General features: G+C 37.5%; 2 protein-coding genes across 2 annotated transcripts; both read left to right on the plus strand.

The window, feature by feature from the left end:
• Window positions 1-8,371: 8,371 nt before the first annotated feature.
• On the plus strand, window positions 8,372-9,293 carry LOC131614328 (uncharacterized). The gene is made up of 2 exons (XM_058885930.1): window positions 8,372-8,452; window positions 8,541-9,293. Exon 2 carries the CDS (start codon window positions 8,607-8,609, stop codon window positions 9,291-9,293), a length of 687 nt encoding a protein of 228 aa, XP_058741913.1. The 5' UTR covers window positions 8,372-8,452; window positions 8,541-8,606.
• Window positions 9,294-10,515: 1,222 nt separating this feature from the next.
• On the plus strand, window positions 10,516-11,039 carry LOC131614334 (RING-H2 finger protein ATL70-like). The gene has a single exon (XM_058885936.1). It carries the CDS (start codon window positions 10,516-10,518, stop codon window positions 10,975-10,977), a length of 462 nt encoding a protein of 153 aa, XP_058741919.1. The 3' UTR covers window positions 10,978-11,039.
• The last annotated feature ends 2,657 nt before the right edge of the window (window positions 11,040-13,696 follow it).

Below are 13,696 nucleotides of genomic sequence, written 5' to 3' on the forward strand. Positions count from 1 at the left end.
TATCGAGGCAACATGGCTGAGGTATCCTCGTATTCGAGGGACTTGGCTTATTCTGCAAAAACACCAGGCAACAGGGCAACAGGCAACAAGGCAACAGAGAGGGTTACCCAAAAGCGTGCGTGTGTGCACCAATCACGTGATTATATTCAATTATATTATCTTGTAAATTAGTGAGGCTAATTCAATTAACAAGACTTGCACTCCCTAGGATTACTAACCACGCAGTTTGATATAAAGCAATAACAATGGGGAAGGGAAATTGTAACCAGCGGATCCCTTAACAGGGTTTGACGTAAGTAATAATAAAAGCCATAAAATAAAATAAGGTTTAGGGTTACCAACGACGTAGCTTTGGCATTCGACAAACCCTGAAAATTGGAAAAGAAAGAATAAACAAAGAGGGGTGAGTGCATTATCGGTTCGGAGGCAAACGAAATTAACCCTAAAGTAAGAATATAAAGAATTTAAGAATGAATAAATAAATGAAAATATACTTAGCTTTGCATTTGATCTGATATGGTTGGCGATCGGAGGAACCTTGATTAATCCATGCATGCGTGCGCAAGCTATGAATGTCTGTAAAACAGTTCAATGCTCACGATGGTAGTGCCTCGCAATCAGAATAAAATGTTAGTACTAAAGTATAAAATGAGATATGAAAGATATAGAAAATATGAACAAATCAAATTCTAAAGAAAAATTATCAAATAGAGACATATTTTTAGTATTTTTAATTATTAAAAAAAAACTAATTCTAAAAGAAAAATATATTTGTATTTTATTGTTTTTGACGTTTTATGTTAAAAAAAAACAAAAAAAAAGAACAAACTACTGAACCAACAAACCTAAATCATATACAACTAAGGGAAGGAATCCAATTAGCAAGAGAGTCTAAGGCCTAAAGAAAAATACCTAACATTATTTATTTTAAATGGTAATAATAATGATAGAAAATAATAAATGAATTGTAAAAGAAAGAAAATAGAAGATAAAAAAAAAGCTGTTAGTATTAGGGACGTCACTTTAACATGCTGCATCTAAAAACTAAATAAACCAAAAAGAAAACAAGTTATTAATTTTGACTCTTTCATTATTTATGGAGGACCAATGCAAATTAGACAATTAATTTGAATTAAAATAAAACTTGAATAAAGGTAGGAGAGAGTGATATCATCAAAAACAAACAAAACAACTTCATCTCTCTCGTGAAGTTCTCTTAGATTTTAGATCTACTTTCTTTCACTCTCATTCATGCTTTTTCAAATTCAATCAATAGACATGACCTTACAAAATCCACAAAGAAAAAATCAACAGTACCTCATCGATGGGCATCGACGGTGGAAGTTCGGTCTGAACGGAAGAGGTGCCGCTCACGGAGGCGCCGTTTGCGGAGGTTGGTGGCGAACTGCGATCTACGTCGTTACATGGTGGCTGAGCGGTTCGATCGAAAACAAATCTCTTCCTTCTCTCTAAGCTTTGTGCCTTTGAATCTCAAGTATGGTAGTTTCGCCGGAAACGCTATCTCGTCGGCGTTGATGAAGACGGAAGTCAATCGCGAGTTGTTGTTGTTGCTCGCGTGTAGTTGTGTTGTCCGTGGGTTTCGGTCCATTATTCCTCGTGGCTTTGCGAATCCGGAACGGTGGTGCGAGGCTCTTCGACTTTGAAATATGAAATTGCTGCTAAGGATTGTTCTTCACTTTCCTCCAAGATTGTTGTTTTATTGATGTTGTACCTATAAACAAAAACAACAAAAAAATTGTGAGTTATCAATTTATGACTTATGATTCGGGAAGTTTATGGGATATGGTTTATAATTGAATTGTAGATAATGAATCTGTTAGAGATTTGCAGGACGGTTGCAAATATGGAATGCACTGAGTTGTATTTGCGTGCGTCTCCGGGAATTGTCGGGGCCGCTGAAAAGAATATGGAATGCACTGAGTTGTATTTGCGTGCGTCTCCGGGAATTGTCGGGGCCGCTGAAAAGGTGTTGTGTTCATGTAAAAAAAATGCTCTTAGTGTGAAAGCTGTTAGCGTGAACATATAAATGCTTAATTGGTGAAATATTAGTGTGGAATTGGTATAAGGGTTACTGTTCGTGGAAGAAATTGTAGGGGAAACTATGTGTGTGTAGTATGTGTAATGTGTTGGTTAGGTTAGGATTAGTTAGTGTTTTTTGTTAGTCGTGAAAGAGATGGAAGAGGCTATGTGAAAAAGGAGTGATGGGAGAGAATAAGGGTTTGTAATTGTTAGTCCCCGAGGTTAGAGAATAAGATTAGTATTTATAAGACAAAATTAGGTTAAACTTAAAACAAGATAAAATCAATAATAATTAAAATTTAAAATCAAATTTGATTTGATATTCAAATTATAATTATTTTGATAAAAACTGTCCTTAAATAAAACCAATCAAATATTTTTTTGTATTTTGGATTTTTTTGACTAAAAAGTGCATAAAATGGCAAAAAGTAATAAATATATATTTTTTTTTTAAATTGCTTAATTAATAAATACGAAAATTAAAATTAAATTATTAAAAAACTTATTTTTTTGATTTTGGAGTATAAATGAAAAAAATTAAAATTGAAACTAGATTTAGCAACCAAATAAATAAATAAAAAAAAATGTTAGTAAATGGGATTTGAACTCGGGAGCTCGCACTCGCAAACCTTACACTCTTACCAAACGCCCCATCACTTTTATTCGTAATAAAGTGGCCGTCGTAAATATATGTGGGCAAATTTTAGGGTATGACATAAGTGATGCTTTCAAATGCATTGCGGAAGCATAAACAGTAGAGTAAAGCATGAGCAAGAGTAAAGAACACATGATATATCTTGGTTCACTTGAAAAACCCTCAAGCTAGTCCAGTCCATCCTACCAAGGTGATTTCTCCTTGAACTCAAGGACTTAATCCACTATAACCGAATTAATTACAATCTGCACAAATAACTACTGTGACTAACCACCACTAAGACTACCATCTTAGTCTTCCCAAAGCTTCTGACCTAGCCGGTCCTTTGAGGAACACAATACCTTCCTAAAGCTTCTGACCAACTGGCCCTTTAGAATAATTGTTGAGAACCTTCCTAAAGCTTCTGACCAACTAGTCCTTTAGAAAGAACAAACAACTGTTTATTTTTTACAAGGTTTATTTACCATATAATGCTTCTACAAAAGCATGTGTAAACTCAATTAAGTACATCAGAAGATCCTAATACACACTAAGAATATTACATTGTGTTGTAACTTTCAATGCAAGGTCTTCTTTTCTTCAAGTAGCTTCTTCAGAGACAACAGCCCAAAGCACTTGAATTGCTTACGTCTTCTTCTTCATAAGCTTTAATGATCTTGATGTAGCAAAGAGAATAACTTTTTCATATTGATTCACCTTAGAGTATTCTAGACAACAACCTTTGTTCTATTTAATTTAATGATCACTTCAAAGCACAACATTCATGTTGTGGATTTGTAATTGAAGCCTCCATGATCATCTTCAGTATCTTCAACGCCTTAGCAAGCTTTTTGCAGTATATGAGATTAAGCTCATTGTGAACTAGTGGCTTGATTTTTATCTTATAATTATCAATAACTTGATTTAAGAGCCATTTGAACAACATTTGTTCTTGTTTTTTTTATACTGGTTGATGGTTAGGTTGTGTTCTAATAGTGACAACTTCCATTTTGACATTGAACACAACATAACAACCACTTTAAGCATGTGATTCTCTCCTTATATAGCCAAGGAAAATAGAGCCGTTGAAGAACAACTGGCTATTGAAAAAGAGTCGTTACACAATGATTGAGAGTAGTATTGTCTCGTCTTTCCTTTTGCACAATTCAAACTAGTGGAGAGGTAGTGGGATAAAGCTTTTTCGTACTGTGTACTTATCATTGCTAACGGTAACATTAGTCTTCTGAATTATAGAGGCTTTTGATTGTATAAGATTGAAGCATGAGTAGAGTCGTGATACTTGAATCTCCAGATAATCAAGTTTTAAGTTTTCATAACTTGTTCACTCAGAACCTTGTCTTCGAAACTTCAACACTTATCTACAAAACCTTAAGTCTTCAGAACTTCAATCTTTAGGACCCTTAAGTCTTCAGAGTCTTTCTGCACTTGGTTCTTCTAAAGATTATACCTTCAAAATATTCGATGGATTTAGAGTCAAAACCACTCTCAGAACAGAATTCATAGGAGCATTGCAACAGAAATATCATACATCCTTGGATCTTTCCAATTATGATCAGATACAAAGGCATACTCGCTTCTTCAATATGCTTGCGACTTGTGTTACACAAATTAACTCTCATAAGATCTTCAATGCACATCTTGATAATGTTTGTTTGATCTGATAACTTCAATAATCATGGTCTTGCACAAAAACAAACATCATAACATAAAATAGTTCTTTCACAAATACTCCATAGTTATCATCAAAACCTATGGATTATTTGCAGATACAATTCTTGTTCTTACAGGGCAGATTAACAAGAAGGCTTGTTTGATAGCAAGAGACTTCCTACAATCTATCTAGTAGATAAATGATAGTAATATATTGATAATTACATTTGATATGCTATCAGAGGTGTAAACAAAATACAACACAGAAAACTCTAAGACTTAAGAACTTCTAAAAACGTAAATTGGCAAGAAGTTTTAAGTTAACTTGTGCTCTTTGTTTTGACAGAGTAACTTCTCTTTTCTTGTCAAGGCGTAGTGCTATGTGTTTCTCCAAATCTTTAGATTCTTTTATAGAGTTCCATGAAAGATTCGTTAGAGAGAACTACAAGCACAAGAGTGTCTTTGAGAGAAGCATCAACATATCCGTTGCAAAGCTTCATGATATGGTTAATGTCATTGCAATCCCATTTGAAACTCCTTTGCTACAAATGTAATTATTGGTTGACAATCTTCAGGCTTCTGCAACTTTCTACTAAGTCTTCATGTGACCAGAACATACCAAATTGACCTCGGAGTTTGATCTTTGGCTGAGTTTAGGTTCTGGTCCATCAGAGTCTGAGTCTTAGCATCTGATCCTCTAGACTCTAACTCTTTAGAGGCTAACTTGATCTTTAGAAGCTGACTTGATCAAAGTCTGAAGTCTCCAGGTTCTGATCATCAGAAGATGACTTGATCAGAAGTTGATTCTTCGGAGTCTGGTCTTAAGAATCTTCCTCTTAATAACTTCTTTTTGAATTTTCAGTATAATTTCATAGCTAACTTTCAATCAATATATTAACCTTTGTACTTGCACACTTGAACACACATTAGTCTTCCTAATTTTGTTTCAGCAAAATTCATTCTCACTATCACATTACTTCTTATTCTCTCACTTACTTGGACGTTAGAGTGCTAACTTTGCAAGTTAGCCATCTTTGCGTCGCACCAAAAACTTACTCCATTGATCCCAAATCTCATATCATCATTTCACCTAACATTTTGGTTCCATAACAAAATTTATCACATTATATATTTTTCATGTTTATTCCTATATTCATATTTTAATATAGTTTTGATTTTTGAAATTTTAAACTTCTAAATTGAAACCATTGACTTTGAATCTTAAAAATGTTTAAAACTCAAAACTAAAACCTATCATTTTAATATCTTAAAATTTGAAATCATAAAACAAAAAATCAATCTGAACGTAAACTAAATTTTTTATTAGTTTGATTTGTAAATAAAAAATAATAAAATTTTAAAATGAACATTTGTGCACATTTTTTTAAAAACAATAAAAATACCAAATATTATTTTCTCTATTTGTAAAATTCGATAATTTTTAACTAATATTTGTTGGATCTTGTGTCGTAGATCTGCTGCAAAACATAAACGAAAAGAAAATAAAAACTGCACAGATTAATTATAAAGTGTGTTATTACACAAACTTTATGTTCGATTCATCCCCCGCCAATTTAGACAATTTGATTGTAAATGGATAATTCGACGAATCCTCTTCAAAATATTTTGAAAACTTAACATGAATCGTACATTCGCATCAAACATATCGATCAATGATATTTTACACAATAAAATTCTTTCATTTATTCTCACACACTAGAAAAATAAAATAATGTTTTAGATATAATGTCTCTATGCCTCAAAAGAACCCCTATTTATAGAGAAAGTCATAACAATTGGTGAAAGGGTACGACTCTTTGATATGAAGTAATATACACTTCTAATGCTTAAGAGATATAACATAGGTTGCAATAGTTCAATGATAACCACTTAGGATTCCTTTATTTTCTATTGACGAGGTTTTTCCTATTTGTCGTAAGGTGTGTTTCAATATATTTAGAGAGCACGTGATTTATTGTAGGGAGCTTCCAGACTTCAAATACCAACATGAACCTGTTAGGAATGTCCTATTTGATATATTTCAGCCGATCGAAGTATCTGTGAAGAAAGATGCAACAGTGAATTTCTTGAATAATCTATTTGTGTTCTAGTGTATAGCCGGGTAGGAAAGAAACATGCATGTGTGAACTTGACTGAAGTTTCTCCGCTGAAGGGTTTGAGGATTGGAGGTTTTACTATGGCACAGTCAACTCTAAAAGCTGCTTAAAGTAAGAGAAATTCTTTGGCCACCTCCCTATCTTCTAGTCCACCTCTGGTGAAAACCCCATTATACCCCTGACTTCGGAAATGAACTTCCGAAATGCATGAAAAAGGTGTTTTCGGAAGTTCATCTCCGAAAGCGCCTTTTTTTTTTGAAAAAAGTGTCTTATTTCGGAAGTTCATTTCCGAAACTACAATTTCGGAAATGAACTTCCGAAATAAAACGTGTTCTGCAGATTAAGCAGAACTCTCCCCCTCCCCCAAATCATTTACCCTAATCATCATCAAACACTTCCATAGGCGAAATTTCTGCAGAAGCAAGTGTGAAGTAGCCAAACTCTTCTTCCAAACTCAACCAAACTCATCATTAAACACTAATTGGTAAGTTTATCATTGTTTTTTTCAAGTTTTAGATCTATTTGATTAAACTATATTAGGGTGTTTAGAATCTGAAAAAATGACATTAAGATAGCTTAGTACTGATATTAGGATGTTTAGTAGGCAAAAAAATGGATTTGGTTTAGGTTTTTGGGTCTGCCATTGGAGGTTGCAGAGAAGCTCTGCATGGGGGTGTTTCGGAAGTTCATTTCCGAAAACACCTCCATCCCAGTTTTCGGAAATGAACTTCCGAACTGTACCAGAAGTTCATTTTTTTTTGTTTATTCATTTGTCTCGCATATTAATCGATTTCGATTGTTTACAGGATCATGTCAGACCAGCCAGCACGCATCAGACAGGGGAGAGAGTCCCAGACTGCGTCGGCTAGACGCGAGCGGGCGGCGGCGCATCTGGCGTCGACCCAGGGACGGGGGCAGGGACGGGGACGCCGTGTCCGCGTTCCACAGGACTTGGTGGAGAGTTCATCTGCTTCAGGCTCTAGGAGTAGGCTGGCTCGGGTATCTTCTTCCCGCCAGCGAGAGGAGGAGGATGAGGATGAGGAGGAGGAGGAGGTCATACCGGATGTTGACCCTTTAGTCGGGGAGGAGGAGGAGCAGGAGGAACAGGAGGTGGATAGCTTTCCGGGAGGGCCTTTTGACACTTCCCTGCTGATTCACTACCAGGATCACGTCGCTCGGCGGATCTGGGAGGGAGAGGTATTTTTTTTAACTTAGCCGTTTATTTGTCACCATTTTTTATAATTTTACCGTTTATTTCTCGCTTATTTGTTTTTTTTTGTAACAGGAGAGAGAGCCATTGAAAATGGTGAACCACTCCAGGAAGATTTTCGGTCTGTTTAAACCAGCAGCTCAGTGGTTTAACGACCATGTGCGAGGTTCAGGGCTTTGCGGGCTCTGCATGACCGGGTACACCACCATCAGCACCGGCATGCAGGGGGCATTTGTGGAGCGCTGGCACAAGGAGACGTCTTCTTTCCACTTGCCGGTGGGGGAGTTGACGATCACCTTGCATGACGTCCAGTGTCTTCTCCACCTGCCTATTAGGGGGCCGCTGTTGGACCACTCCAGGATCCAGAGGGTCGAGGCCATTGAGTGGATGATGCACTATTTGGGCTTGCCGCACGAGGTTGCTCAACTGGAGTGCGTCTCGACTTCTGGGCCTCATGTCCGGTTCAACACACTGAGCCTCTATTTTGAGTTCCACCTGGACGCGGCGGTCGAGGCCGAGCAGGAGGGTAACGACCTATTCAGGGAGTACCACCGCGGTTGCGCTCTTCGGTGCTGGTACATGCATGTGGTAGACGCTGCATGCTTTGTGGACAAGAGCGCCAGGTACGTCGACGTGGCCTACCTCCGCTATTTCATGGACCTGGATACCGTTCACCAGTGGAACTGGGGGGCAGCTACTCTAGCATATCTCTACCAGAAGCTGAATGAGGCCTCCAACTGGAGGACGAGGCAGCTGGTCGGATCCTGCACTCTGCTTACGGTACGTTTGATTTTAACACATTCTCGTATTTATTTATTTATTTATGTTTCGTATTTATTTTTAATACATTATCGTATTTGTGTTTCAGAGCTGGATCATCTCCTACTTCTCCCGCATCCACGGCTTCCACATCGATCCTGCGTACGTTGACGCCATGCCCAGGGCCGCCAGATACGCCCTCCAGAGGGGGAACGATGCGGTGGGACCATACCGCCTGTACCTGGACCGCACGATGCACGACGACGTCACCTGGAGGCCGTTCGCCGACTATGCTCAGGTTGTCCCCTTCGACGGGGTTGCTCTATATTCAGGCTGGTTGGCATGCGGGACCGGCATCATGGTCCGGTATCTCCCGGAGCGGTGCATGCGGCAGTTTGGGTTCATGCAGATCATACCCAGGTCACCCTTCGAGGCTGCTCCTGACACAGTGACCAGAGTGCAGCTCACTGCCATATGGGAGGAGTGGCAGCATCATGTGGTACCGGAGGAGTACCGTCGCATGCGGGTCACCCAGGACTGGCACAGTGTGGAGGGGTACGTCACATGGTTCTACCGGGTGTCCCATCCTCTCTTGAGACCCGACGTTCCCGGCGCTCCTAGGCCAGCACACGAGAAGATCCTGGAGAACCGGCAGGCGGAGGATGACCACGCCATTGATCTCCTTCCGATCTGCCAGCGGATAGAGATGCTTGGGCGGGACGCGTTGCATCGAGGTGTCATTCATCAGGGCGGACCAGAGGCAGTCGCCGTGATGGAGATGATCGTCACTGATGCGGGCCGTGCGGCGGGGTACAGGCGGCAGAGGAGGGCCCATGGTGAGCGGGTTAGGCACACCCAGTAGTGGTGGGGTTTATTCATTTTTTGATTTTGGATTGTATATTTAGCACACTATTTTTATTTATTTCGGTTTGTATATAATATTTTCATATTAGTATTTTTTTTTTGTTTATTTATCATATTAGTGTTTTTAGTCTATCTATTGTTTATTTTATTTGCCGGTAACGTTTAATTAAAATGCGGTTGCGTTTAAGAAAAAACATAAAAAAAAAACACAGTTTCTGCATAATTCGGAAATGAACTTCCGAATTCACCCCCCATGAGGTGTTTTCGGATGTTCATCTCCGAACGCACCCCCATGAGGTGTTTTCGGAGATGAACTTCCGAATCAAGGAAATTTTTTTAAAAAAAAAGCGCTTCGGAAGTTCATTTCCGAAGCAGGGGTAGTTTGGGAATTTCGCTGGGGGTGACCCCCCATAGGGAGGTGGGTAAAGAAATTTTCTAAAGTAAAGTGATTAAACATGAGAGAAAAATGTTCAGACAATCAACATACTTTTATATCATTTACTTTTGATATTTTTGGTTTTCTAACACCAGAAACAGTTGATCTTTTACATAGAATTCACAGGCTTATAAATAGCAATGTTGTATCTCATAAGTCTATTAATATAATTTTTTAAAAAACCGATTTTGTCATCTAAAAATAAATAGCGGTCCAACTTGTTACCTGTTTATTTTTTTCTCTATATAAACTTTATTATAAATGAATAAATACAATATTAAAATTATCTAAACTGAAATATGTCAAAGCCAGAATTTTGAATAAACAGTTCAATCATTAATCCATTTGCTTCCCCGATATAAAAAATGTATGTTTATTATTAGCTATATTTTATTCACTTATGAAAAAATTATTTTTTTAATGTTATATTTTAGAAATTCTCCAACAATATTTTTGTCTTCTTTCTATCACAATTGTTTACTTTATAAATATATATATATTTAAAAAAAACAAGGATTAACTTAACTAAAAGTCATTTTCATGAATTCATATCCCTTGGTCGACTCATAAGCAACACACAAAGATAAGTCTATAGGCAAATAGCATTAAACTAATATTAAATTATTATTTTTTTAATAACCTAAACTTAACTAAGGGAGTTATAGTACTAGGAAATAAATTGTGAAAAAGACTATAAACATTGACTTCGGAATTAATTATAATAGAGGACCATATAACTAACAACTTTCCAAACCAAATCCATTTCCAAATTTTCATCGAGACGATGAACAACAATAACAGCACCTCACAACCCCAAAACAACAGTTTTAACGCAAATGGATTCCCATATATCCTAACATTTGTATTTAGTCTTGTATTCTTGATTCTTACAATAGTTATTGCTTGTGTTCGACTTCGTATGTCACAAAATCGAAGCATGCTCAATATTTTGTCTGGTTTTCCACTACATCATCAAGAAGACTCAACCATGGAACAAGGACTTGGTGGTAATAGGGACAGAAATTTTGAAGGACACCCGAAGCTATTATACTCTCAAATTCAGAAGAATATTGGTGGCTCTTCAACTTCAAGTTGCTCTATTTGTTTAGGGGATTACGAAGAAAGTGACATGTTGAGGTTGCTTCCTAATTGTGATCATCTTTATCATGCTTCTTGTATTGATCCATGGCTTAGGCTACACTCCAATTGTCCCATTTGTAGAAAATCTTTGCTACCTTCAACCTAGTGTTTCTCTTCAATATTAGGAGTTTGTAAAGTAAATCGAATTACTCTTAAATTTTCTGTGTATATATCCATGTTTTAATTGATAGATTTAATGTGTTCTTTTCCATTTCAAATAACAATTAAGTGTATAGTGTGCAATGCTTTTGTAAGGGATATGACATTCTAAATGCATATTGTTCTGTGCGGGAATCAAAATTCATGTTGATTGACCATGTTGGATTTTTGTAGCGGTGATGGTGGTCTCCGAAACAAAAGTGTAGAGTTGACTTGCAAGGTTTACACTGTAACGCCCTGTTAGTTATAGAGTTTGAGATGAATAAAGTGAAAAAGTGAAAATTAGAAAATGTGTTTTGAATCTCATGCGTCCTTGATTATATGTGATGGATCATTTTTCGTGGGCTTTTTATGGTTGGGCTGGATACATAGATCTCACCCGTCTTGGATCATTGACTAGCCCAGAGCAGTTGCCTCCATGGCTTTTCGGGTGTTTTATCACTCAGGTAGTCTTTCCAAGCTGGGGTCAGTGTCTTGTCACCGAAGCCAATTGTTGAGGGAAGTGGAAAAGCCACGAGGAAGTTGCAAAAGTGATGGGGGCATGTACATATTAAATTTTTTTCACATCATTGAGATGTTTCACTGATTTCTAGACACATATGTCTTATAGGTTCGCAAGCTAGGGTGTGGCATTCCTTTCAAGGGCACTAGAATGCATCTGAATCGTTTATACTTCTAAGAAATGATCGAGTCGTCAACTTTGAATACCCCCTCTACTTCTGATCTGGGTCATTGATTATCTACTAGTTTTGAATGTTCCGGTTACTTCGCTTCCCACTCGAAATCTACTCCTTTTCCCTAAGTTCATTGTATCGTTCGCGAGTTTCGGCAATTCTAGTCACTTAACATCTTTTTGCAGAAAGAAATTTTTTTCTCGCCAAGATATTACTCTATCTCCCTTTTCTTATCATTGTGGTTAACCCATGGGATGTACTTGCAAATGCGGCTCTTGAACCTGATAGTGATGAGTCTTCATCATCTGCTAAAGTCGAGAATCTAGATCTTGTGGACACTTTTTACAGGGTAAATTCTCCTATTTCTGTCCAGAATGCGCCTAGCGGTAGCTCATGGTCAGGGTTGAACTCTTTAGGTAATGAGGTTGAACCCCTAACGTGATAAGTCTCAATTTGTGTCGCCTCTCTCACCCGTGCCATAATTTAATTTGGGTTTTACTTTATATAGGGTGACGAAGCATGAAACTGGTTGATTCATCTAGTCTCTCGAAAAAGATTCTCCTTGTAGGCATTTTAAGGCTCGTGATTCCTTTCAAAAAATTCAATTGTCGGTTATCAGGATGGCTATGGTTCGACATGAAAGCTTGTTGGAGTTGATTGATGCATATGAGTATCATTGGGTATATCATGTATATCTTGGGACGATTTCCTCCTACATTTAAGAAGGTGTCGTTCAAAATGTCTTCGTGGAGGTATGGTGATCTTATGATTGGTCTATCTCCCCCTCCCTTCCGATAAAATAATCTGCAACATGTTTGAGAGGTAATCTATTTCCTTATACGATTGCATCTTTTAGAAATTGCGCGTAAGGTTGCCTCTAACAACTTTCGAGAAGGAGGTGTTGGATCACCTACACATTTTCTCCTCTCAACCCCGTCCAGTTGCTTGGGCTTTCATAAGAGTATTTCAATATTGGTATGAGTATAAGGGGAAAATGTGTTTTGCTTCAAAAAAATATCTTTTTCCCCTTTTTTCAGTCAACCGTACTGCGGCGAAAAAAGACGCATGGCCATGGACTAGTTTCCCTCTGTTAGAATAGTTACAACAAAGTATTCTTTATCTACATCGAGAGCTGGAAGAATTTCAAACCTCATTATTTCCTGGTAACTCCCACATATTCGGTGGCTCATTCAGAATTGTGAGAGTTTTGAATTTCTACTTTGGGGCCTATAGCTTGCACGGACAGAGCTTGAAGGTTTTTAATTTTTAATCTCTCCTTTATCGATTCTTTACTGCCGACGAGAGAGATATAAAGGCATATTTTCTTTCATTTTTGGCAAGTTGATATGTTGTTAGGACCTTGCATATGCAGGTTCCATTGAGGATAGGAATAAACTCTTTGGTAATTGACCCGACTCTGATGTGTTTTATAAGTGTTAAGTCGTGTTATCATGGATTTACCAATTTCTTTGTTTTCTTTTTAGATGATATTAAAGGAGATGGAGAGGACAAATTGTCGTCCTCGACTGAATGTACACCTTCTCTCGTTAATACGCCAGTGGAGATACCTATTGTGCGTGCATGAAGGAAATTTCATTCTCTACAATTTTATCTCTCTAAGGACTTGGCCAAAAATGCTTCATTTGAGAGATATGGGCCAAAAAATTACAGGTCCTTTTGAAAGTCCACAAAAAGTCACTTTTTCGCAAAGAGTGGTACATGAATATGGTAGACTCAATTTAGATGAAACCAAAGGGATATTGTAGAGAACATCTTAAGCTTTCCAAAAATTCCTATAACCTCTTCATATGATAAAAACTGAGCAAGTTAAGGCTTGAGCAAGTTTGGAAATTTTGAAGAAGTGCATGAAGAAAACATTGATCAATCTTGAATTTCTTCCAAATGGGCCCATGTTTCTTTAATCTAAACTTGTTTCTAACATTTATCCATGACCCATAAGCCCAACTACACTCCCTTCTTCTAATTATTTTA

The sequence above is a fragment of the Vicia villosa genome, linkage group LG1 (assembly GCF_029867415.1).
Source record: "Vicia villosa cultivar HV-30 ecotype Madison, WI linkage group LG1, Vvil1.0, whole genome shotgun sequence".
Taxonomy (NCBI): Eukaryota; Viridiplantae; Streptophyta; class Magnoliopsida; order Fabales; family Fabaceae; genus Vicia; species Vicia villosa.